Here is a 27,873-nt window from a genome sequence, read left to right as displayed (position 1 = left end):
TTCGACCATGCTGGTCATTTATGAACATTTGAACATCTTGGCCATGTTCTGTTATAATCTCCACCCGGCACAGCCAGAAGAGGACTGGCCACCCCACATAGCCTGGTTCCTACACTAAGGTTAGAAAATAGAGGCTCCATAAGGACGTTTTGACTCTAGGTTTCTTCCTAGGTTTTGGCCTTTCTAGGGAGTTTTTCCTAGCCACCGTGCTTCTACACCTGCATTGCTTGCTGTTTGGGGTTTTAGGCTGGGTTTCTGTACAGCACTTTGAGATATCAGCTGATGTACGAAGGGCTATATAAATACATTTGATTTGATTTGATATGTATATATATATATACAGTTGAATTTGGAAGTTTACATACACTAAGGTTACATACATCAGAAAATGTGGTCAGAGGCTCCATAAGGACGTTTTGACGCAATTGCAGAGCCTCCAGATGCATGCAGAGGACAAATCAAGCTCCGTACTGAATCGCCATGCGCCTCCCAAATGTTGTAACAATGCGGAGGCCTCTGTATAGCTCCACAATGACATGATTGGTTGACGGTAGGTGGGGGCAGTAAATCCTTCATAAATAAAACTACCTTCCTTGACAACTACCTTCACAACAGCTCTGATCAGCAAAGCGCAAGAAGTATGAATGCCCTGGTTTCTGCTGGGGCAGTATCACCTTAAAATACTATCTTGCCTGAGTACAAATGTAGGCATATAAATGTGCCTATTTGGAGAGAATTTCTGACTGGCTTAATCCACCACCACTAATGTATTTCAAAATAATGTTTTCTTCAAAGAAGTCTGTTTTTACATCCATTGAGAATTACAATAGTTCCTCAATGTATTTGAAAAAATCTCCCTTTCGAAAGAGAAAAATGTCATGCTCTGATCCAGTGGAAACATCATAAAATAGGCCTACCTGATTACTTCTTATCAGTGCTTGACTTGGACTGAAATAGGTTCTGGTACTAATTTTGGGTGCTGGTACCACAATACTTCTGAGATAATATTCTATAAAAGGAACAGAAGCTCAAGCACTGCTTCTTATCCCTTGCACAAATAGCCTACACTTGTGTCTGTCCCGAGCTCACTGGTGGGAAACTCTGAGGGACCAAAATATTTTCTACAATGTTGCAAGTTCGCTAGCCAAGCTTCGGGCCGGACCCAAGTTAATACAATGTTTTAAGTTAGTTGCAGACAGGCCATGCATAGCCAATGTGATATAAAAGGATATTTATTTTTATCAGGATATTTTGTCCCTGCAGGCTGTAATGTTTTTATTTGTTGGCTTTATGTAGGCTATTTTTACATAGTTGGCAATGGCAATCAAAGTTAGTTTTTAGGTTTGCATCATTTTCAGTTAGATTTAGATAGAATTTTGATTAACCACATGACAACGATTTTGAGATATGAAGATGTTATTATAAATTAAATTAAACTGTTCCACGAAAATTTGCACATGAAAACCATAACTGGCATACAGATCAGTAGAAATGGTAAGATAAATTGGCATTCTACATGAGAAAGGTTGCTGACTCCTTGTGTAGCCCATTATGGCAACTTCAGGAGAGTAATGGCAGAATATGCGAAAGCCAGCAAGAGCAGGCGGATAATGGTTGGGTCAGGTTGATTTTTTTCCCCTTCTGGTTATCTAGATCTCTGGCTCCCTCTTGCAGCATTTGTGTCTTATTTCAGAAAACAGTAAGCTTAAAGCGTCCGACAAGCTCAATGCATATAGTTGATTTTTATTAAAACCCCATATATCTATATATGAAAAAATACACTTTAAAAATGTTGACCAATCGATTTAGTTGGTGAAAGCCCTAGTTTACTGACAATGGTCATATTCAGCGGGTGTTGTGCGTTCATAAATTCATCAGTTATTCTGCACTCTGGCACACTCAGAAGAGAGTGCTCTGAAATCAGAGTAGATAGCCAGAGGGAATTTGTGAACGCAAGAGATATGCTAACAGTCGTTCAAGTTCTTGCTAGCTAACCAAATTACACTTGCATCTCTAGCTGTGTATAGCCACCGAAAAACGATATGAGGGGAAAAAGTCAGTCACTCACCCACTCCTCCAGTGGCATGACATGACATCTTCCTAGCAGCTGGCTAGCTAGCTAGCTATCTAGCTAATGTTAGGCTCCGTGTTTTTAGCTTGCATTATGACTGACTTGTGATCATTGTCCTTGTTAGTTTGATTACATTGACATTCCTAGCCTTAGTTACATCCGTTTCTGTCCAAAATATTAGCATTGACATGGAATCAGTCAAAACACCTCAAAACAAGACACAGTATCAATAACAATATGAAACAAGCTGAAACGAGACACTTGCGATTCCACACATGGCAGTTTCTTGTTATTCTTGCTAGCAATCTGGCCATCCAGAAGCTCGCACATGATTTTCTTGGCATTGTCAGTCAACCCATGAATAGGTACACTCGCAATGGCCGCCAGTCCACCCATTATGCCATCATTGACTTGAATGGGGAGGCCCGTTATATTTATTCTTATTTCTATGGTATGTTTACATGATTGGAAAAATGCAGGCAGTTGCCGTGGCAAAGTCACTCGGGGAATGACAACCGAGTCGAGGTTAGGAGCTGACACTTGCTCCAGATGTGTATCCACTACTTTCCAGAGTGACTAATTTAAGTAACATCCTGCTCGTGCTGTTGAGTGGGTTGACATGAGCAGGGTTGGGTAGGTTACTTTCTAAATGTAATCTGTTACAGGTACTAGTTACCTGTCCAAGATTGGAATCAGTAACGTAACTTTTGGATTACCCAAACTCAGTAACGTAATCTGATTACATTTCATGACTTTTGGATTACTTTCCCCTTAAGAGGCATTCGAAGAAAACAAAAATCTATTGCAGGAGAAATCAATGTTAAAGTTTACATAGCTGGCCATATATGGATGTTAAATCTTACTTTATGGGTTGGTTATGTAGGCTTTTTTTTAACCCATTGCTTTCTACTACATATAATAATACGATTAAATGATATATTTACATTAAAAACCAGTCTATCAGAATTCCAGTCATTCCAATAAATGTTTTACCCCTTGATCTTCAAGAGTAGGACCTGGAAATATGGAAGTATAGATTAGCCAAATTGTTTTACCTGAGAACGACCCCAAAACTAAGGATGTATTAGCCAGCCCTACTCTGTTGTTTATGATTTTGTTCTCATGGAGGACTGATTGGGCTCATTGATTCGAGTTGAAAAATAAATGCTGCACTCATGGAATGGCAAGCTTTGAGCACTACTGAATAAGTGCTATTTACATGTGAAAAATGAATGTCATATGCTGCATTTGCTATAGGCCTATTGTTTACCTTTTTGTTGGTGACACTTTGATATCTTCATAATATGCAGCTGTTTAAAGGGAAATCCACAGATGAAACAATAACAAAATCATCGCCCCGCCTCTATTTTGGTAAAAAGCTGAGGGATGGGCCTGGAGAAATGTAACCACTCTCAGATTAATAGACAGAGCTATGCATCCATTGTATAAAAAACATTGTTTTAGCGACATTATGAGGCTATACCGTGTTTGTTTACATTTACAATGTTTACAAACATTGGAATAAAACATGGTTATATTTTGGGTTTATCATGGAGTGTGACAGTTGATCTAAGCTCATGAGGGATTTCTAAATTATATTCTTCAAGAATCAATGGCTATATATATATATATATATCATTTATCATTTATAAGTCTGAAAATGGATGCAGCAACTACAGATTGACCCTTTAAGTCTATCAAAGGTGTGCAAGTTTGAGCATGTGTCCATTAGGCCTATGGATTTTCTTTTTCATCAGCATGAATTAGATTGAGCAATAAAAGCCCCACTTTTATTCCATAGGCTTGGATCTGCACTATGCAGCTTTTGCAAGAGCACATTTTTCACTGGCTGTCCACTGGTTTCATTTGATTGATAGGCAGCTTAAACTTCTTGAATTCAACCATTATTGGGTTCAAATATACATTTAGATTTGTGAACAGCCATCCACAACAACCACAATCCGTAGGGTGCAAATAGCTAGATGAGAAAGCAGCAGTGTGATTCACATCAATGCGCTATGTAGATATCAATAATAAGTGATATCCGTATCGCCGTAGACTACACCACTGATGTCATCCTTACCTCCAAGCGTTTATTCAGGTTGGATAATCTTTGGATGCCGACATCAGTCGCACCATTGGAAGACATAGCTTGGACTGTAGCCTACAAAAGCCTGTTCCTGCTCTTTTCCCACGATCCATCAAATACATCTGGTGTGTCATCATTAGAGGTCGAGCGATTATGATTTTTCAACGCCGATACCGAAACCGATTATTGGAGGACCAAAAAAGCTGATACCAATTAATCGGTCGATTAAAAAATATATATGCATTTGTAATAATGAAAATTACAACAATACTGAATTAACACTTATTTTAACTTAATATAATACATCAATAAATTCAATTTAGCCTCAAGTAGATCATGAAACATGTTCAATTTGGTTTAAATAATGCAAAAACAAAGTGTTGGAGAAGAATGTAAAAGTGCAATATGTGCTACGTAAGAAAGCTAACCTGTCAGTTCCTTGCTCAGAACATGAGAACATATGAAAGCTGCTGGTTCCTTTTAACATGAGTCTTCAATATTCCCAGATAAGAAGTTTTAGGTTGTAGTTATTATAGGACTATTTCCCTCAATACCATTTGTATTTCATTAACCTTTGACTATTGGATGTTCTTATAGGCACTTTAGTATTGCCAGTGTAACAGTATAGCCTCTGTCCCTCTCCTCGCTCCTCCCTGGGCTCGAACCAGCAACACAACGACATGTGTGGAGAAAGTATGAAAATGTATGCACTCTGAGTCACTCTGGAAAAGAGTGTTCAAAATGTAATGGACAAAGTCCTATCCTGAGGATGGGATGCTCCAGGGTGTGAATGGATGACATCAGAGAAAGTTGTTAAGATGCTGTTAACTTGACTGATCTGATTTTAAACCAGGTTTATCTGTCTAGCCGTCTCAATGGCTCTGGATCCTTGGAGAGCGAGCATTTCTTGTTGATCAACTGATGTTTTGAGTGATTGAGATGATTTTTGGAACTGTATGGGTCATCCTTTGAAGTCTCATATGGGGGCTATTGAAACTGTTGTTGTTCAATGTAAGATAGGAGGTTTTTGCAGCACCCATTAAGTGTTTAATGGGTGTTTGTTATGTTTAGAGCTTGTGTTATTGTTTGGTTTAATTTATTTGCACCAAAGAAAATAAGTTATAGACAACAATACATATTTATTTATTTTACATTTAAAAAATTGTGTGCAGGTGTGGTTATATGAAAGTATATATCCAATTTTACCTTGAAAATAGGCTTGGATTGGGGATGAATGATGTGCAACTACTAGTCTGATCAATAAGAACCTAGCCAGTCTAAAGTCTGAGATATTGGACTATTGGTTATAACAAAATGATAAATAAATCACATTTTCTTGGCATTTCATATTAGAAATCTAGTGACCTTCAGTTGCCAGACGTTTTGTTCAACGTTTTAAGGTACATACATTGTCAGATATCATAGATCAAGCAAGCCTCACACGTCGTGACCGGTGGTCTTTTGGTGTCAGTCAGATCAATCAGACAAGCAGCTTCACCATCAGTCAAAACAAGATGACAGATTAACTACCATGGTAGCTAACTATACTAAAATAAGAAGCATGAGGTAAAAACAACATACAATTGTGAATACTACAAATTCTATAATTGATTCAATTAGATATTATTTGCTATGTTAATAGTTAGCAACAAACATTATTCAGTCACATCACTCATATTCACACTCTCTTCTTGAGTGTGGGCGCTAGCTCGCTAATGTTGGCTAACTGATCAATGCCACTCACTGCCAGTAAACTAACCACGATCGAGTCGCACCTCTGTGTCTCCCTGAGTTGCTTAACGTAACTGTTAACGTAAACTAGCTTAATGAAATAGAAAGGGCAGTTTCTTACCGAGAGGACTCTTCAGTAAAGCCACCGTCTTGGAGCCGTACTTTGCAGAACAAGACCCCGTTGACAAAGGGAACAGAAGATAGTTCGTCCAACTCGAAATCTACCTTAAATTTGAATTTATTTTTCTTCGTCATAATGAACGACATTGTTAACCTAACTAACGTTGGTTAAAGTAGCTAACTAGGCTAGCTAGCTAGTGAAAACTGTGGTAAATAATGTACGTCGGGTCGCTAGCCACAGCTCAAGCTTCTTGAGTCTCTTGACTGTGACTTCTTCCACACTTGCCAGACTGTAACCTAACATAGCAGGCGGTAAAGAAACAGGCTGACTGTGACAGCTCAGTCTGCTAGCGATTGTCGGTCAATTCAAAAACTTTACGCTCCAGTGCCTAGCTACCCCTAGTTGTTACTGGCTATAACCATTGGCCATAATCCATAATTTATGTGACGATTAAGGAAATTCTCAATTTGTATGGAGGAGGAAACGCTTACACCGCGTTCTATTCCGATTGGTGTAAATGCTACATTTCTTTTCATTCGACCAATGACAGCAATATATGGTTTCTGATGGATATTCCTTAGATACGTTGTAACAAAATAGTAACAAAACAACAAGTAGCCCACTACTGTAACAAAGGATGTCCAGTTGTTTTCAAATGAACAATTTTAACACTGATTTAAGATGTTAACAAATGTATGATGAGATTAGGCTAGAATTGCCTACATCATGAATTAAATGTAGGTTATCTATACAATAGTATGTGCATTGATTCGTTTTATTTTTTTCGTGATGTGATAATTCTTTGGTAGTAACTGCACAATCACATTGCATATGCATTATATAATATATTGTTTCTACCTTCCATCCCAACCCCCTCGCAGCTGTCGCTCCTGAATGAATATCAACAAAGGCTTATTATGGCTGATGTAAACGTATATGCGTGTCATGCACATAAATCATGTATCATCGTCGATATGGTAACAATCCTCCGTGGTGTTTCATATCTTGTAGGGGTAGGAGACAGGTTAAAGAAGGATTTTGTTCCTAATGTGTTGTGCACCCAGTGTATATGTCCTTTGATTTGAAAGAATACGGCCTCACTGACAGTACAACCACAAGTCAAATGGGGTTAGTTATCAGTATCTTTGTTACAACTGACTTACCTTATCATTACCAAAAGGACCTATGACGCATTTGCTCCATTGTTTACATTTTTATTGGTGGCTCACTCTATTTGAGGGTGCTGTGTGTTCAAATCACAGAAAATAGAGTGTGCAATTGGGACTGAAGAACATTGTAAAGTCATTGTAAAGAATTAGATACAATTACTCCAAATGTCTACTTCATTAGCCTATCAATGTTATAGCCTATATAATCACTCTGGCTATCTACTCCGATTTCAGAGCACTCTCGTCTGAGTGTGGCAGAGCGCAGAATAACTGAGGAAATTAGGAATGCGCAACACCTGTTGAATATGACCGGTGTCAGTAAACGTCGGCAAAAAACGTTATTAAATTGTTGCCAGCAGCATAGTTACAGTCACAAACGCTCTAGATAACATGAAAACAGCCTAACCAGCTCTGCTGGGGCGAGTAAAATGGTCAGAGTGAGGTGTGCTCTCGTTTGTGTCTGGAAGTAGCTGGCAAGCGAGACAACTTTAGCCAGTTAGCTTGGGTGCTTGACTGCGGGTGTGATGTCAGAACGCTCTACTCCGAGAGCGAAACGCTCTGAATGTATGAACTGACAATCTGACAACGCTCTGAATTTACAAACGCCCAGAGCGCACCGTGGCAATCCAGAGTGAATTTACGAACACAGCTATGAATCCATGTTCAGTCATTTGCGGTTCAATCATCCATCTACCCAAGGATATAACGCTACCTAGTGAGCAATGTTGATACCTTCATAACTTTCATTGGAAAACTTTCACCATTCCTGCCTCTACATTCTAAATGATTGTGAGATAATTTGAGGTCCAGACAAACAGACTATATAGACTTCAGATAATTAATTGAATATCCTATAGACTACACTTTACATTTGCCAAAGCCTAGAGATTGAGGCAGCACTAGAGATAGACGCCTGCATACAGTGCCTTCAGAAAGTATTCACACTCCTTGACTTTTTCCACATTTTGTTGTGTTATAGCCTGAATTTAAAATGGATTACATTTAGATTTTGTGTCACTGATCTACACACAATACCCTATAATGTTAAAGTGGAATTATGTTTTTAGAAAGGTTTACAAATTAATAAAATATGAAAAGCGGAAATGTCAATAACTATTCAACCCAACCCTTTTCTTATGACAAGCCTAAATAAATTGAAAAGTGTAATGCTTATTGACTAAAGACATTTCTGCTTTTCATGTTTTATTATTTTGTAAACATTTGTGCTTGAGTCACAATATAAGTTGCATGGACTCACTCTGTGCAATAATAGTGTTTAACATGATTTCCAAATGACTACCCCACACATACATTTCTGTATAGTCCCTCAGTCGATTTCAAGCACAGATTCAACCACAAAGACCAGGGATGTTTTCCAATGGTTCGCAAAATGCACCTATTGGTAGATGGGTGAATAAAAAAAATTTAAATCCGATATTGAATAACCCTTTGAGCATGGTGCAGTTATTCATTGCAGTTCATATGGTTTATCAATACACCCAGTCATTAGAAAGATACAGGCATCCTTCCGAACTCAGTTGCCTGAGAGGAAGGAAACCACTCAGGGATTTCCTCATGAGGCCAATGGGATTTTAAAACAGTTACAGAGTTTAATGGCTGTGATCGGTGTAACTGAGGATGGATCAACAACACTGTAGTTACTCCACAATACTAACATTAATTACATAGTGAAAAGTAGGAAGCCTGTACATGTCACGGCTGATGAAAGGAGAGAACCAAGGTGCAGCGTGGTGAGTGTACATTTGATTTGTATTTAGGTGAATACGCCAACAAAACAATAAACACTACAAAACAAACCGTGAGGCTAAAGGCTAAGTGCCATAAACAAAGTCAACTTCCCACAAACACAGGTGGGAAACAGGGTACCTAAGTATGGTTCCCAATCAGAGACAATGATAGACAGCTGTCCCTGATTGAGAACCATACCCAGCCAAAACCTAGAAATAGAAAATCATAGAAACACAAAACATAGAATGCCCACCCCAACTCACACCCTGACCAAACCAAAATAGAGACATAAAATGCTCTCTAAGGCCAGGTTGTGACAGTACAGCAAGTGTCAAACAGAAGGCTCACTGCGAATCCGCACTTTACACATTTCTATCAGACCCATGCAGTGATTTGTGTTGTCAATTAATTTTGTCCCGCTTCCACACCACCAGAGATGCTTTGCACTACAAGTCACGGGAAGCACTGCCAACGTGCAGCACGCCAAACAGTAGTGCATTGCCACACACACACCCCTCCTCCCAGACCCACCCACACATGAGCCTGCCAGTGTGCTTTATGGCACCATATCATCAATAATGGCACTGACCGAATCTTCTACCAGACCATAAATTTAAACATGGTGTAGGCTAAATGTCCATGCCAAGTTTCGTTTCCAACGGGTCATTGCTGTAGCCTACAGAATATATCTTGGTTTGAAAAAAAAGCTATAAAATAAAGGATTCACATGCGGGTATAAATGATCACTTAAGGACAATAGGACACACAAGCGAGTATAATTCAGTCAACATTTAAAGTCATCTACTTTATGAAATTACAGCCTGATTTCATCGTGTCTCCAGTTGATAACACGCAGCGGAGGGAAAGTGTACAGACACTTGCCACAGTCCTAGCTAGGCTACTAAAATGTTGCAGTCTGGATTCGTTTTGTAAAGCTTGACAATGAATAAACTTAAAACTAAACCTGCAACAAAATAGCATGCAAACGAAAAACATGTAGCCCAATTACAACAACATTTTAGCAGTAGTCTAGGCTGGCTGCAATACATGTTGAGTGCATCAGACAGCAATGCTGCACTCAACCACACCAGTGATCCATGCAGTGCAAAAAAATGAAAAACATGTTTAAATGTTAAAAGTTTAGATAGAACATTACTTCGTTTATATAAAGTTCTATTTACAGGACACATGCACATACTACAGGAAAATGCCCTACATATGAGTGAATGGATGAATAGTCTAAGGGAATGAGAATGTCATATGTTCATTTAATTGCTACAACCTAGCTACGTTTTTGTTATTTGGAGTTAGAGTATTAAATACTTTTTGGATTTAAGGTCGCAGCATATAATGCGCATGTGCCAACATTAGCAGCAAAGGCTGGACAAATATTATGTATGCTTCTTTTGTTATAATATGTTAAAATGCTACATACAGAATCATATGTACATAAGTGGACATTATGAAGGAACATATTTTTTCTAATAAAACAATGGCCAGTTTGAGTTGCAGTGTCACGACTTCCGCCGAAGTTGGCTCTCCTGCCTGTTCGGGCGGTGCTCGGCGGTCGTCGTCACCGTCCTACTAGCCACTACCGATCCCTTTTTCGTTTGTCTGTTGGTTTTGTCTTATTAGTTTCACCTGTGTGTATTTTAGTTTAATTAGCGTCCTTATATGTAGTAGGTTGTCCCGCCCTTGTTTTGTGCGGGATTGTTTTTTGTATTCATGTCATTTGGTGGAGTGCTTGTATTTTATTCTCCGGTCTGTTTTGATCCTGTGTTGGATTATTCACCCTGTGTGTTGGGTTGACCGTCGTTTTTGTGCGCCGGAGAATAAACTGTCAAATCACTGAAACCTGCTCTCTGCGCCTGATTCTACCCACATTGGTAAAACGTGACATGCAGTTGTAGGCCTATGCAATTTGTTTTGTAAAAGCAAACATAATAGCCTATGTCTGGCCCACAAATTCCTTGTGCTTTATCAATATGGCCCATGCACTGATTGAGATTGACATCCCTGGTGTACATATTACAAATATTACAAAACATGCATCCTGTTTGCAGTAAGGCACTAATGTAATACTGCAAAAAAAGGTGACAAAGAAATGAACTTGTTCTCGTGAATACACAGCGTTATATTTGGGGAAAATACAACACAGCACATTACTGAGTACCACTGTCCATATTTTCAAGCATGGTGGTGGCTGCATCATGTTATGGGTATGATTGTCCTCGGCAAGGACAAGGGAGGTTTTTTTTAGGTTAAAAAGAAATCGAATAGAGCTTAGCACAGGCAACAATCAGGTTTTCCTCTAGTATTTTACCTGTGCTTAGCCCCATTTCATTTTTATCCTGAAAAACTCCCCACTCCTTAATGATTTCAAGCATACCCATAACATGATGCAGCCACCACTATTGCTTGCAAATATGGAGAGTGTTACTCAGTAATGTGTTGAATTGAATTTGTCCCAAACATTACAATAAGTATTCTGGACAACAAGTTAATTGCTTTGTCACATTTTGAGGAGTATTACTTTAGTGCATTGTTGCATGTTTTGGAATATTTGTATTCTGTACAGGTATTCTTCTTTTCACGATGTCAATTAGGTTCTGGAGTAACTACAGTGTTGTAACTGTTTTAAAGTCAGCATTTTCCTCATGGGGCTCCCAAGTGGCACAGCATTTCATTTTTAATTAATTTGTATATATTTCTAAAAACATAATTCCACTATGACATTATGGGGTATTGTGTGTAGGCCAGTGACAAACATCTCAATTTAATCAATTTTATATGCAGACTGTACCACAACAAAATGTGGAAAAAGTCAAGGGGGGTGAATAGTTTCTGAAGACACTGTTTTCAACAGGAAATGTCTCTGCGCTCTTTACAGAGTAAGACAACGCCCCTAATAAATCGAATTCTATACAACGCAAGCCATTGTATATAGTATATGACTATTAAATAGGCAATCTCAGTTATAAAACACGTTAATAATAACACTGATAGATAAGGTTATTATCGCACTACAGCCGCGCACAATTGGCCCAGCGTCGTCCGGGTTTGGCCGGGGTAGACCGTCATTGTAAATAATAATTTGTTCTTAACTGACTTGCCTAGTTAAATAAAGGTAAACATTTTTAAAAACTGTGCACAGCCAGGGCCTCTCCTAGCATAGATCAGTATTAGGCAACTCCCTTCGCTTTGTTTGCCTCATTCCTTATTATACCACGCCCTCAATTTGACTGCAGCCTCGATGAGTGGATTTCAGGTTATTTGCTGGATTTGCAGCAGTATTTGCAGGGAGTATGGAGCTGTGTCAGATCGTCGTCACAAATTTCGTTCATCGTTATTTATCTTGTCGCGAACGGAGATAATTGCAACGACCGACTGATTAAGACGACAGACCGCATACCAATGACTATCTTTTCCCAAGCTGTGGTTTTCAATATTGCTATGCATTCAACTCTCTGAAAAAGATAGACAAGGCCCTATCTATTGCCGCTTTGCCAACCGCAACAATGTATCAGGTTATAAGAGGATTTATACTAACGGACTCCCGATGCTGGGATCCCGACAGTCAAAGGTCATACCAGGACCTGTTCGATAAACTGGACACCAACAAGGATGGGAAGGTGGATGTTGCCGAATTGAGAGCAGGTCTAACCGCAATGGGCATATCATTCCGCAAAGGTGCAGCGCAGGTAAATGCACATGCAATGAAGGGCCTTTATGTTCTATTTCCAAGAAATCTATTCAATTATTATTATACATAGCTCAGTGATTTAATTGGGAGTGGGACATTAGCCTGGGTGCCAGTTCGTTTTCTGCTCTTTTACCAACTCCTTATGGAATTGTCATGCAAAACATTGGCTTTACAATGACAACGGTGTAGGCAAAAGCACAAACAGATCTGGGACCAAGCTAGTGGGACATATAAGTAGCAATTAAATGAACATATGACATTCTCATTCCCTTAGACTATTCATCCATTCACTCATATGTAGGGCATTTTCCTGTAGTATGTGCATGTGTCCTGTAAATAGAACTTTATATAAACTAAGTACTGTTCTATGTAAACTTTAGTCTTCCAACCAGTTCCTCCCCTGTCACGTGTCATATCCAGGAGAGATAGAGCAGTGCCTGGGGTTATCAGTGCAGGCATTGGCCTGTATCCACACATTCTCAGAGTAGAAGTGCTGATCTGCACTCTTAGAAAAAAGGTGCTCTCTAGAATCTAAAAGGGTTCTTCGGCTGTCTCCATTGGAGAACCCTTTGAAGAACCCTTGTTTGTTCCAGGTAGAACCCTTTTGGAATCAAGTAGAACCGTTTTGGGTTCCATGTAGAACCTTTTCCACATAGGGTTCTACCTAGACCCAAAAATGGGTTTACCTGGAACCGAAAAGGGTTCTCCTATATAGGGACAGCTAAAGAACCCCTTTGGAACCCTTTTTTTTCTAAGAGTGTAGAATTAGTTTATCCTTTTAGATCATAATGAATAGGACTATATGGACAGATGAGGCAATGATCCTAGATCAGCACTCCTACTCTATGCTTTGTGGATACAGGCCTGGGGCTGGTTTAACTTGCGGGACACACAGGTCGGTTTCATCGTCAATATGACATCCACAGAATAGTTCATCACTTTCATCACTAGACTTTTCTGTCATCGATCAATGGTGCACTAGTTCTCAGAGAATTAGTCAACGCTGAGAACTAGTGCACCATTGGTCGAAGGAAAGAATAGGCTACTTCCTCCACAGTACCAGGGAATGAAAATATATCTTTTGGTATCTGTTACCAGCTACAGTGGAACATCCCCATCCCATTGACTAAGTCATCTCCAGACAGTTTGAAATATTCATTACCGTTCAGTATTCAGTCACGTGCACAGCATGCTCTTGTAGCTCCACAGTTACATCAACTCTATAACAATACACAGTATAGGAATGTTATACAGTTCCTGTCTTTGTCAGGGTTTCCTGAGTCTTGTGTGATGAGTAACCTTGCAGAGTAGCTTGCTTCATAGGCAATGAAGGGTTAAACTTACTACAGTGAGGCAAATAAAATAACCCTCTCATTTGTGTCTGCACAGAAAATTGTATCGTCCGGTGACAAAAACAAAGATGGAGGGCTTGACTTCAACGAGTTCAACAAATATCTGAAAGAGCATGAAAAGAAACTGCGCCTTACGTTCAAGAGCTTGGACAAAAACAACGACGGTATTATCATTTTTATATGAAATGTTTATTTGAATAGTTTAGAAGAAGAACAGTACACGATGAGACCTGTCAGAATGACACAATTCTCATATCAATGTAATAATACCACTGTTATAAAGCAACAAGGCATGATAGAACAAGCATCATACTTATCAGCATGTAGGTACAGAATGTACTTAAACAACACATTGAAATGTCTCCATCATGTCCTCCAGGGCGCATCGATGCCTCTGAGATTAAGCAGTCCCTTGAAGAGCTGGGCATGGACATCACCCAGGAAGAGGCCCAGACCATCCTACAAAGGTTTGTCCTCATAAATCACTCATTGCTTGCATTTCGTACTCTAACCCAGGGCTGACAATAAATCAAATTGACATTGAAATCGCAATATTGACATGTGCAATATCCATATCGCAATAGATCCATATCGCAATATTTGGAAACGCATCTCAGCCGTGGGTAATGTCCGCTTTTATAGTTTACTCAGGTTTTTCTCCTCTTGCAGCTGTTTCCCACACACAACAAGCCCCGCCCCATGTCACTTAAGCAGTGCAGTTCCTCCATGCTGTTAGATTTACTATACATTTGCATGCGGTTCTGTTGGGTCAAATGCAGTCAACCGATTGGTCCAAGCCAGAATGATGCTGCTTTCCACTTTGCTTCTTAATAGAAGTCATTCTATTTACAGTACCAGTCAAACGTTTGGACGCACCTACTTATTCCAGGGTTTTCTTTATTTTTACTATTTTCTACATTGTAGAAAAATAGTGAAGACATCACAACTATGAGAAAAACCGCATGGAATCATGTAGTAACTAAAAAAGTGTTAAACAAATCAAAATATAGTTTATATTTGAGATTCTTCAAAGTAGCCACCCTTTGCCTTGATGACAGCTTTGCACACTCTTGGCATTCTCTCAACCAGCTTCATAAGTTAGTCACCTGGAATGCATTTCAATTAACAGATGTGCCTTGTTAATTTGTGGAATTTCTTTCCTTCTTAATGCGTTTGAGCCAATCAGTTGTGTTGTGACAAGGTAGGGGGGTATACAGAAGACAGCTCTATTTGGTAAAAGACCAAGTCCATATTATGGCAAGAACAGCTAAAATAAGCAAAGAGAAATGACAGTCCATCATTACTCTAGGTCTGTCAATCTGGAACATTTCAAGAGCTTTGAAAGTTTCTTCAAGTGCAGTTGCAAACACCATCTCTCTTGGGGACCGCCACAGGAAAGGAAGACCCAGAGTTACCTCTGCTGCAGAGGACAGGTTCATTGGAGTTAACTGCACCTCAGATTTCAGCCCAAATAAATGATTCACAGAGTTCAAGTAAGAGACACATCTCAACATTAACTGTTCAGAGGAGACTGTGTGAATCAGGCCTTCATGGTCAAATTGCTGAAAAGAAACTATTACTAAAGGACACCAATAAGAAGAGACTTGCTTGGGCCAAGAAACACAAGCAATGGACATTAGACCGGTGGAAATCTGTCCTTTGGTCTGATGAGTCCAAATTTGAGATTTTTGCTTCCAACCGCCGTGTCTTTGTGAGATGCATAGTAGGTGAACGGATGTTCTCCGCATGTGTGGTTCCCACCGTGAAGCATGGAGGAAGAGGTGTGATGGTGTGGGGGTGCTTTGCTGGTGATACGGTCAGTGATTTATTTAGAATTCAAGGCACACTTAACCAGTATGGCTACCACAGGATTCTGCAGCGATACACCATCCCATCTGGTTTGCGCTTAGTGGGACTATCATTTGTTTATCAACAGGACAATGACCTAACACACCTCCAGGCTGTGTAAGGGATATTTGACCAAGAAGGAGAGTGATGGAGTGCTGCATCAGATGACCTGGCCTCCACAATCACCCGACCTCAACCCAATTGAGATGGTTTGGGATGAGTTGGACCGCAGAGTGAAGGAAAATAAGCCAAAAAGTCCTCAGCATATGTGGGAACTCCTTCAAGACTGTTGGAAAAGAATTCCTCATGAAGCTGGTTGAGAGAATCCTAAGAGTGTGCAAAGCTGTCATCAAGGCAAAGGGTTGCCCACTTTGAAGAATCTAAAATATATTTCGATGTGTTTAACACTTTTTTGGTTACTACATGATTCCATATTTTTTCTTTCATAGTTTTGATGTCTTCACTATTATTTTACAATGTGGAAAATAGTAAAAATAAAGAAAAACCCTTGAATGAGTCCAAACGTTTGACTGGTACTGTATATTATTCCAACAGTTTACCTAAGTGTTTAGATTGTTATTGCACATCAAATCACAATTCAAATATTTGATGAAAATATTTGCCCATATCGTGCAGCCCTACTCTAAGAATTTAGATTAAACTAATCAACTAATCAGAAAACCATTGATTTGTTGAATCAGTGTTAGTGCTGGGCTGCAACAAAAGTAGTAAAGTTGGCTAAAGCAGATGCAGAATGGCAACCAGGCTAGTACTGTTACTATCCTGCTCGTTAACCTCATATCCTGCCTGTGCAGCATGGACATCGATGGTACCATGATGGTGGACTGGAACGAGTGGAGGGATCACTTCCTGTTCAACCCTGCCCATAACTTGAACGAGATCGTACGCTACTGGAAACACTCCACGGTCAGTGGGGTCACCCAGTCCTAGTGCACACACATGCCACACACAAACACAGCACACACACATGCACACACACGCACTCACATGTCCGTCTCTTGAAGGAATGAAGGAACTTGATGGGTGTAAGCAACCATATGGGATAAAAACTCCTGTCCAATTTTTCAAATCAATTAAGGGCCATCAATAATTCAGATTGAGATAATGTTTGTGTCTGTCTTTGGGCCTTGTAATGGAAATGCATTGACCAACAGCCTCACCACAGTGCTCAAATAATAAGACACAGATGACCTAAAACAGCCTCCAGATCAAGCAGTACAGTGAATGTAGGCCTTCTAGAATATTCTCTGTAACAGACGTTTAACTGTCAAACTGTGTGGAGTGCAGTGCTCTTTCCACTTTGACTTTGACTTTTGACCTTCATCAAAAAATGTACTGTTTTTGCTTATCTCCAGCGAGGTTATCTTGGAAAGTTTATTTCTAGCAAATAGTGAGCGGCTTCCATAACGTACTGTTGAGACTACCTGTTAAAAGGGTGTTACTGTTACTGCTTGTGTCACTGTTTGTGGTGGGATACAGATGTAGTATCTTCATTTGATCACTCTGTTACTGAGAATTCAAATGAGCTTCGTGATTTCCATAAATTCACTGAACACCTACAGTTCTCTCTCTCTCTCTCTCTCTCTCGCTCAAACGCTAAAGCACCAAACATAATAAATGTCCTACTACTGCGACATTCAAAGGTACAAAAATGTCTCTGAAATGCAGCCATACACATCAACAACCTCTGTTATATATAGTTTAATAACACAAGATATATATTGTTCTCCACTACGACATTCAAGTATATCCAAAATGGACCTAAACTAAAGCCTACGGTCGTGGCCAAATATTTTGAGAATGACACAAATATTAATTTTCACAAAGTTGGCTGCCTCAGTTTGTATGGTGGCAATTTGCATATACTCCATAATGTTATGAAGAGTGATCAGATGAATTGCAATTAATTGCAAAGTCCCTCTTTGCCATGCAAATGAACTGAATCGCCGACCCAAAAAAAATTCCACTGCATTTCAGTCTTGCGACAAAAGGACCAGCTGACATCATGTCAGTGATTCTCTCATTAACACAGGTGTGAGTGTTGACGAGGACAAGGCTGGAGATCACTCTGTCATGCTGATTGAGTTTGAATAACAGACTGGAAACTTCAAAAGGAGTGTGGTGCTTGGAATCATTATTCTTCCTCTGTCAACCATGGTTACCTGCAAGGAAACATGTGCCGTCATCATTGGTTTGCACAAAAAGGGCTTCACAGGCAAGGATATTGCTGCCAGTAAGATTGCACCTAAATCAACCATTTGTCGGATCATCAAGAACTTCAAGGAGAGCGGTTCAATTGTTGTGAAGAAGGCTTCAGGGCGCCCAAGAAAGTCCAGCAAGCGCCAGGACCGTCTCCTAAAGTTGATTCAGATGCGGGATCGGGGCACCACCAGTACAGAGCTTGCTCAGGAATGGCAGTAGGCAGGTGTGAGTGCATCTGCACGCACAGTGAGGCGAAGACTTTTGGAGGATGGACTGGTGTCAAGAAGGGCAGCAAAGAAGCCACTTCTCTCCAGGAAAAACATCAGGGACAGGCTGATATTCTGCAAAAGGTACAGGGATTGGACTGCTGAGGATTGGGGTAAAGTCATTTTCTCTGATAAATCCCCTTTCCGATTGTTTGGGGCATCCGGAAAAAAGCTTGTCCGGAGAAGACAAGGTGAGCGCTACCATCAGTCCTGTATCATGCCAACAGTAAAGCCTCCTGAGACCATTCATGTGTGGGGTTGCTTCTCAGCCAAGGGAGTGGGCTCACTCACAATTTTGCCTAAGAACACAGCCATGAATAAAGAATGGTACCAAAACATCCTCCGAGAGCAACTTCTCCCAACCATCCAGGAACAGTTTGGTGACGAACAATACCTTTTCCAGCATGATGGAGCAGCTTGCCTTAAGGCAAAAGTGATAACTAAGTGGCTCGGGGAACAAAACATTGATATTTTGGATCCATGGCCAGGAAACTCCCCATACCTTAATCCTATTGAGAACTTGTGGTCAATCCTCAAGAGGCAGGTGGACAAACAAAAACCCACAAATTCTGACAAACTCCAAGCATTGATTAAGCAAGAATGGGCTGCCATCAGTCAGGATGTGGCCCAGAAGTAAATTGACAGCATGCCAGGGCGGATTGCAAAGGTCTTGAAAAAGGGTCAACACTGCAAATATTGACTCTTTGCATCAACTTCATGCAATTGTCAATAAAAGCCTTTGACACTTATGAAATGCTTGTATTCCATAGTAACATCTGACAAAAATATCTAAAGATACTGAGGCAGCAGACTTTGTGAAAATGTATATTTGTGGCATTCTCAAAACTTTTGGCCACGTCTGTACTGTAGCCTATCAAAACGAATTTCCTGTTAGAAATGATCACTTAAAAAAAAAAAAATCTAATTGTCCTGCTGCAGGATTATTTTATCCTTTGACAAAACTGGTCAAATGAAGATACTACATCTGTAGCAGGTGTTGGTAGACAGTTTCAGCACTGTATGAGAATAGACCTTCTGGTTGGGGAGGTAGCAGTCTGGTTAGGCCTTGGCACTGTATTGACCACATCTGTTACTTACTATAGCTCGAAGGTTATCTTATGGGCAATCTGATGAAGAATGGGAAGTTGGAACAACATGAAAGACCGACTGAACAGTTTACTATAAGAATTATTACAAGAATACATTTATTGATCGTACAGAATTCCTGTCCCAGCAGTTTGGCACCTGTTCAAGCTAATATTTTTTATTCACCAGGTGCTGGACATAGGAGAGAGCATTGCCATCCCTGATGAGTTCACCGAGGAGGAGAAGACCTCGGGAGGCTGGTGGAAACAGCTGGCTGCCGGGGCGATGGCCGGGGCGGTCTCTCGCACAGGCACCGCCCCCCTGGACAGGGTGAAGGTCTTCATGCAGGTAGAGCACCGGAAAGGTTGTCACAGTCTGACCACTCTAGGGAGGCCGAAAGTAGACCGCTTTATATGATTTAACTTCTAACTATAACCCTTATCACAAACCTTACACATTTTGTTTTGAGTTTTTTTGAGGCCTACAACCCCTTACAAAGTGAAGTGTTGGAGACATAGTGAAAAGCACTACAGGAATGCTACCTATCCATCAGTATTGTCTAATCTACAACGCCTGTGGTTGTGTTTCAGGTCCACTCCTCCAAGTCCAACCGGATCACCTTGTTGGGAGGATTCAAACAGATGATTAAGGAAGGGGGCGTGGCCTCACTATGGCGAGGGAATGGGATCAACGTGTTAAAGATCGCCCCTGAGACCGCTATCAAATTCATGGCCTACGAACAGGTTGGACACTGTTTCATATCTTTACTTTGATGGAGGTAGACAAAAAGAGGTTGACCTAGAGAGAAAGACATAGTGACATAGTGACATGGAAAGCAGGAAGAAATGAATCAAATGATAGCGAGGAAAGGAAACATGAATGAGAGAGGAAGACAGACAGCGAGAGGGAAGACAGACAGAGAAAGAGAGGGAAGACAGACAGAGAGAGAGAGAGGGAAGACAGACAGAGAAAGAAAGGGAAGACAGACAGAAAGAGAAAGAGAGGGAAGACAGAGAGAGAAAGAAAGGGAAGACAGAGAGGGAAGAGAGACAGACAGACAGACAGAGAGAGAGAGAGGGAAGACGGACAAAGCGAGAGAGGGAAGACGGACAAAGCGAGAGAGGGAAGACGGACAGAGCGAGAGAGGGAAGACGGACAGAGACGGGGAGGGAAGACGGACAGAGATAGGGAGGGAAGACGGACGGAGAAAAAGAAGGAAGACAGCCAAAGGAAGAGAGGGAAGACAGACAGACAGACGGGGAAGACGGACAAAGCGAGAGAGGGAAGAAGGACAGAGACGGGGAGGGAAGACGGACAGAGCGAGAGAGGGAAGAAGGACAGAGACGGGGAGGGAAGACGGACAGAGCGAGAGAGGGAAGAAGGACAGAGACGGGGAGGGAAGACGGACAGAGAAAAAGAGGGAAGGTGGAAGAAAGGGTAAATGTTGTGATAGTTTCTCTGTGTTGTCTTCATGACGCCTCTCTCTGCTGTCAGTATAAGAAGCTGCTGACACCAGAGGGAGAGAAGGTCCAGACCTACCAGAGGTTCATGGCTGGCTCTCTGGCAGGGGCCACGGCCCAGTCGTCCATCTACCCCATGGAGGTGAGACCACCCATTGTCACCTCCCAATGTCACTTTCAGGTCTCTGGAATTCATTTCATCAAGTATTCTATTAACATTCCAAAGACATTTCCGTCTTCTGCTGTCAATTTCATCACGTGTCATTCATGAAACATTTTGATCTTGGTGAGAGAGAAATGCAACTTCTCAGAAATACAGTGAGCTCCAAAAGTATTGACCGTGACACATTTATTTGTTTTGGCTCTATTCTCCAGCACTTTGGATTTGAAATGATACAATGACTATGAGGTTCAAGTGCAGACTGTCAACTTTAATTTGAGGGTTTTTCATCCATAACCGTACAGAACTTTTTAGGGGACCTAAAGTATTGGAACAAATTCACTTGTATGTGTATTAAAGTAGTAAAAAGTTAAGTATTTGGTCCAATATTCATAGCACGCAAGCTTGTGACTTTACACATTTGTCTTGGTTGTTTTTCAGATTATTTTGTGCCCAATAGAAATGAATGGTAAACAATGGTAAACAATGTATTGTGTCATTTTGAAGTCACTTTTACTGTAAATAAGATTTGTAAATACCCCCAAGACATACTAACCTCTCACCATTACAATAACAGGGAATGTAGCATTTTATATCATACTCCCAAGACATGCTAACCTCTCACCATTACAATAACAGGGAAGGTAGCATTTTATATCATACCCCTGTTGATGATGGGATATGTAGATAGGGCGAGTCGGTCAAGGATCGATTCGGACAAGGTGGTCAATTGTATGACAAGCGACAGTTTATTCAGAGTAAAGATATCTGGTACAACGTATACGGGCCCATTCATTCGGCCCAAAAGGAACCATCAGAAAGAGCCCCGATAACAGATTGCAAGCATGTTAAGTACAGTACAGAAAAGTGGGTTGAGTCTGAAAGTCCCCCTTTTGATTGGCCACAGTTGAGGTGTTGTCTTCTTGGATTGGTCCTGTTGAACCGTCCGTCGTTCCTCCGGGTCTCGTCGTGTTGTTCTCAGTCACACAATGTTCTGCTAGGAAGGAGATTTTGTGTGTGCGCTGGTTCCTGCAAGTCAAGGCTGTCTCTTCCTCCCAATGTGTGGGTGTATGTCTTATCTGTGTGTCCTCGGCAGTTAGTGTGTGTAATGTGTGTGTGCTGTGTGTGTGGGTGTGGGAGCTATCCTGTATGGGACCTAACATGTTTTACTGTGAAAATACGTTGTCTCAGTTATAGCAATGTAATAGCAGTAGGCTGGTCACCTGCATAAGAAATAGCACTTCCTTACACCCCCAAGACATGCTAACCTCTCACCATTACAATAACAGGGAAGGTAGCATTTTATATCATACCCCCAAGACATGCTAACCTCTCACCATTACAATAACAGGGAAGGTAGAATTTTATATCATACCCCCAAGACATGCTAACCTCTCACCATTACAATAACAGGGAAGGTAGCATTTTATATCATACCCCCAAGACATGCTAACCTCTCACCATTACAATAACAGGGAATGTAGCATTTTATATCATACCCCCAAGACATGCTAACCTCTCACCATTACAATAACAGGGAAGGTAGCATTTTATATCATACCCCCAAGACATGCTAACCTCTCACCATTACAATAACAAGGAATGTAGCATTTTATATCATACCCCCAAGACATGCTAACCTCTCACCATTACAATAACAGGGAAGGTAGCATTTTATATCATACCCCCAAGACATGCTAACCTCTCACCATTACAATAACAGGGAAGGTAGCATTTTATATCATACCCCCAAGACATGCTAACCTCTCACCATTACAATAACAGGGAATGTAGCATTTTATATCATACCCCCAAGACATGCTAACCTCTCACCATTACAATAACAGGGAATGTAGCATTTTATATCATACCCCCAAGACATGCTAACCTCTCACCATTACAATAACAGGGAAGGTAGCATTTTATATCATACCCCCAAGACATGCTAACCTCTCACCATTACAATAATAGGGAAGATAGCATTTTTGGGGGGTATGATATTTGTAGGTCTAACTTTCTCATTCAGAATTATCCGTAGTCATGGTAGCATCCACATTAATGTAGAAGTTTTTAGAAATATTATATTCTTATTTACAATAAAAGTGACTCCAAACTGACACAATACATTATTTACCATTCATTTCTATTTGGGTACAAAATAATCTGAAACACAACCAAAACAAACTGCAAACGCATCCAACAAGTTACTAGAGTCACAAGCTTAATGTTGTCATTACGTGCTGTGAATATGGGACCAAATACTAAACCTTTGACTACTTTAATACACATATTAAAGTGAATTTGTCCCAATACTTTTGGTCCCCTAAAATGAGGTGACTATGATGAAAATACCCTAAAATTAAAGGTGACAGAGTTTAAAAAAAGTGAATTTACATTATTAAGTAGTAGATGGTTTTATTAGTCAAATATTTATTTCAGTGCTGCTGGAGAGCTTTGACAGTAAATGTTATTTTTGTATGTCCATTCGTCTTCCATCAATAAAGTAGTAACATATACATGTTGTTTGTCATGTATAACCTCAGTCATTGTATCATTTAAAATCCAAAGTGCTTGAATACAGTAAAATAATAAAAAATGGTTACTGTCCCAATACTTTTGGAGCCCACTGTATCTTGAGCGTAAAAGTTGAAACAAGGGTGCAAATCTTTGTGTTGCTACTATGTATTCATGACAAATAAGCTACGTAAATAGGCTCAAACTTCTGTCCCGCTAGATAGTGGCATTAGATGGCACTCCAGTCATTTTGGCTTCTCGTAAAGCAGTGCATTTACACGGTTACTCACCCTCTCTGTTGCCTCTTTTTAGGTCATGAAGACCAGACTGACTCTGGGGAAAACTGGCCAGTATAATGGAATGTTTGACTGTGCCAAGAAGATTCTGAGGAAAGAGGGCATCAAAGCCTTCTATAAAGGCTACACTCCCAACATGATAGGCATCATTCCCTATGCTGGCATCGACCTAGCTGTTTACGAGGTCTGCAGGCTGAGGATTCATATCACTGAGTCAATGCTATTCCTCATTACAGTAACACAATGATTTACAGTCCACTGACATGTATTACTAAAACAGAGAATTCCATCATCTTACAAGTTTTTCAGGACTTAAGAATGAAATCCACTGAATCCACTGAATTGCGTTTGTCTAAATGAGGGAAGGCTTACAACATTGTGACCACTGTCTAAACACAGATTTCCTGTGGTGGCTGTCTCATCCCTAAATGATCCTTGTTGATTGCCCCACTCTGTGTTTGTGTACCCTAGAGCCTGAAGAATGCCTGGTTGTCCCGCTATGCCAAAGACACGGCCAACCCTGGCATCCTGGTGCTGTTAGGATGTGGCACCATCTCCAGCACGTGTGGCCAGCTGGCCAGCTACCCCCTCGCCCTGCTCCGCACACGCATGCAGGCGCAGGGTAATACATGACAATCAAAATGCATCTGTTACTACTTTATTGATTGAAGACGAAAAACAATGGACATACAAAATTCACCTATTTACTGTCAAAGCTCTCCAGCAGCACAGAAATAAATATTTGATGAATAAAACCATCTGCTACTTAATCATAAAATACATTTTTTTTTACTCTATGATAAAACAGAGATCACCTGATTGCCATGAGAGAGAAACTAAGTGCCAACCTGAGGTAGTGAGTGTGAACAAACTAACCTTTTATTTTACTCCTGCGTCCTTTCTTTCACTTATCTGTTTCACAGCAACTCTGGATGCGTCAGACAAGTCCACCATGAGTGGGCTAGTGAAGGGGATCCTGGCTAACGAGGGGTTCTTTGGACTCTACCGGGGTATCCTGCCCAACTTCATGAAAGTCATTCCTGCTGTGAGCATCAGCTATGTGGTCTACGAATACATGAAGACCGGCCTGGGGATCTCAAAATGAGGAATGATCCATCTCCGAATGATGCAGGGATCGTGAAATAGGTTGTTAGATCGTTAGATCTTTTAGACAGTCAACCAGATTTGTGTTGCACATAGACTTCTATGTTCTCGCGTAGCCAAACATCGAGATCACGTTCGCTCTGCGAGGAGAAGCTAAGGCTAGTTCAAACTGGGCAATATCAGTAAACTCCAAAAATGGCATTCACCCCTTTAACGCACAGCGATATGAGACATATCCAACACAAAAGATGGTGCAATATAACTGAGAAGAACTGCATTATGGGTCTTACACTGTATAAGGGGAAAGGAGAAGGTATTCAGGTGAACACTGTTGAGAGCTTTGTCTAAAGTATTTTCTGTTCTTCTTTAAAATGAAGTACTCCATGTGCATGTAAGCGATTATATTATTATTTAAGTGTGCCTTACCCTCAGTTAAATATCATAATTGTATATTTTATTTGGTTGGTTTTTATTGATGTTTTTACACTTTCAGTGTAATTTACAACAGCCTCAATGCTATGTTTTTCATGTGTTTTTCCCCCATATGTATTTCCATTGTTGTTCTTGACTGTTAAGCTGTATCCCGAGCAAAATATTTAGACTTACAAACTTGCATGCAAATATTGCCTGTCAATCATGAATGGAGCTGAGGGAAAGTCTTAAGAACGGAAATTCAATCTGCTAATACTGGAATTCAGAATAATCCCACCCGTGTCACACACACACACACACACACACACACACACACCTGCAGTTCAATGCACACACACACACACGTGCATGCCATGCACGCAGTTAACATTTAGAGTTAGACCAATTGTTATTATGTTGCCTCAATGTCTTAATTATGTTTGAGTATGTAATACTGTTATACCTGAATTGATTGACATTGTGAGCGATGTATGAATGTTCTCACTGAGCTCACAAAACTTAGACTGAAAGAAAAGCAATGCATGTGTTATGGGTCAATACAAGTGTTTACAGACAGTTGCCCAAGAATCAATGTTGACAATGGAAAGGATTGGAGTGCTCCCATTGCAAAGGCTAAACCTCTATCTCAATGCTGTGTGCATGGCGCCATCTAGAGGGCTTACAACAAACACAGTGCAAGTTTGTGAATGCTGTGTCCGTAAATGATGAAATTGAAATTTGTCATTTCCAGATGATTCAAACTTATTTTGACGTAATCGATCGAACGCGATGAACCTGTTTGAAATAAAACAGAAAACAGTGCTCCCAGAACTTTTATTTCTAGGCTATAGAGCTGAGGAGGGCTACTGCTACTACAAATGGTAAGTGGATGTTTATCATGTTCTTTCAGAAATATAATACGTTTTTAAAGGCTCTGGCTATTTGTATAAGAGAAACCCTCAGTTAACCCACATGTTGTGTTCGTTTCATGTTAATTAATTCCGTGTTCCTGGTACAAAATGGCCGCCCCATTATAGCTGATTATAAATCCATAATAATTCATACATTATCATATTATCAATACATATATTGTGTTAGATCTTTTTATCAACGTAAGTTCTTGTGAACATTACACGTTTTGAACTTCTATTTGCTATTTATGGCCTGTAGGCCTCATTGACCTGAGCTCATACAACTAGTTTTTGAGTACAAAAAAACATAATGTATGGATTATTTTGACTATAATAAATACTCAGATGAAACATATTGTGCTATTTATCACAGACTACTTTCTCATCTAATGCATCTTCACTGTCTGTTTCCTGGCCTCTCTCCTCCTCAAAGATAATGATCAAGAGCCTCACATACAGTATATATATTGGTCATTGTGCTGCAACAGAATGAATTGTGAGCAAGGCCTCAAAAAAGCTTTATATACCAGAGCTGTGAGAAAAATTATATACATTATTGAAACAGTGTTGCGATTATTTGTGAGAATGCCAACAGGTGTGCTTCCCGTGTGGGAAAGATTCTATTGGGGAAAGGTTCCCATGGGGGTTGCCATGGATGCCAAGAAGGGGAGTGAGGTATGTGTGTGTGTGCTCAAACACACATGCATGTGGGGGTCTGGGAGAGGGAGTGTGTCTATCTGATGAATGGGCATGTGCTTGACCTCAATTTTATACACTAATTGTAGTCTCACCGATTCATTTCTAATGACCGGTCATTTTTGACCAAGAACACCACAGGTGTACAAAAGTGAAATAAAACACCCAAAATGTCATGGAAATCATCAAAATGTATTTTGTGTGTTCAGATGACCTGTGTGGACAAGGTCATGGAACCTTATGACAATCAGATTAAATTAACTACATTTTTCATAGAGAAAACTTGTAAATCGGTCCAATTCGACCAGAACACAGCAGGAGGGTTAAATAATTGAAAAGGTTCTTGAGGATGACAAGATGTCTATCAACCAAGCTGTTAGATCAAAGTTCAGAAAAGTGTAAGACCTTTGGCTTTCAATATGCAAAAAATCTTACAAGGAAAAAAAGGAACTGTACATTTTTACAAAAGGATGGAATGTATAGCTAATGAGATCAATTTAGGTCTGCATTCATTTAGATGATTCTGGAAGAGGGAATGTATTAAACACATTCTTTTCCAGGAATCCCTACACTTGATAAGCTTTCTCTAACTACATTTTTATTTTTATAAGTACATAACTGCTGATAATCAAGAGTTCCCGAAGGTTAAGAAGAGGATCACAGAGAAGTCAGAGAAGAAGGTATTAATGACTGTCTTTCACATGCCGATGATTCCATCTAGGGTTTCTTAACACATTTAGCAATGCCTTGTGCATGTTGTTTTATTAAATGTATGCTTCTCAGCTAATATACTGTGTTAGGCTAATCCAACTTCTGTATAACATCAACCCAAAACACAACTTTGATAAAATAATCTAAATAAAGTTCTAACTTATAACTGGAATTGTAACCCAATGCCTTGTCTTGCATTTCC

General features: G+C 40.2%; 2 protein-coding genes across 2 annotated transcripts in view; one reads left to right on the top strand and one right to left on the bottom strand.

Moving 5' to 3' along the window:
- Positions 1-6,460, bottom strand: part of LOC115120141 (EEIG family member 2-like) — a 49,119-nt gene extending 42,659 nt beyond the window's left edge. The window contains exon 1 of the mRNA XM_065013674.1: positions 6,013-6,460. Within this exon, the coding sequence (XP_064869746.1) occupies positions 6,013-6,158 (146 nt within the window). The 5' untranslated portion in view covers positions 6,159-6,460. The remainder of the gene's footprint in view (positions 1-6,012) is intronic.
- Positions 6,461-12,161: 5,701 nt separating this feature from the next.
- On the top strand, positions 12,162-26,175 carry LOC115120138 (mitochondrial adenyl nucleotide antiporter SLC25A24-like). The gene is made up of 10 exons (XM_029649025.2): positions 12,162-12,631; positions 14,023-14,149; positions 14,365-14,452; positions 16,649-16,760; positions 19,598-19,756; positions 19,999-20,151; positions 20,903-21,010; positions 23,855-24,022; positions 24,310-24,460; positions 24,762-26,175. The coding sequence occupies exons 1-10, from the start codon at positions 12,449-12,451 to the stop codon at positions 24,941-24,943; spliced, it is 1,431 nt and encodes a 476-aa protein (XP_029504885.1). The 5' UTR covers positions 12,162-12,448; the 3' UTR covers positions 24,944-26,175.
- The last annotated feature ends 1,698 nt before the right edge of the window (positions 26,176-27,873 follow it).

Source organism: Oncorhynchus nerka, linkage group LG9b (assembly GCF_034236695.1).
Source record: "Oncorhynchus nerka isolate Pitt River linkage group LG9b, Oner_Uvic_2.0, whole genome shotgun sequence".
Lineage (NCBI taxonomy): Eukaryota > Metazoa > Chordata > Actinopteri > Salmoniformes > Salmonidae > Oncorhynchus > Oncorhynchus nerka.
This window is presented reverse-complemented; position numbering and strand designations above follow the sequence as displayed.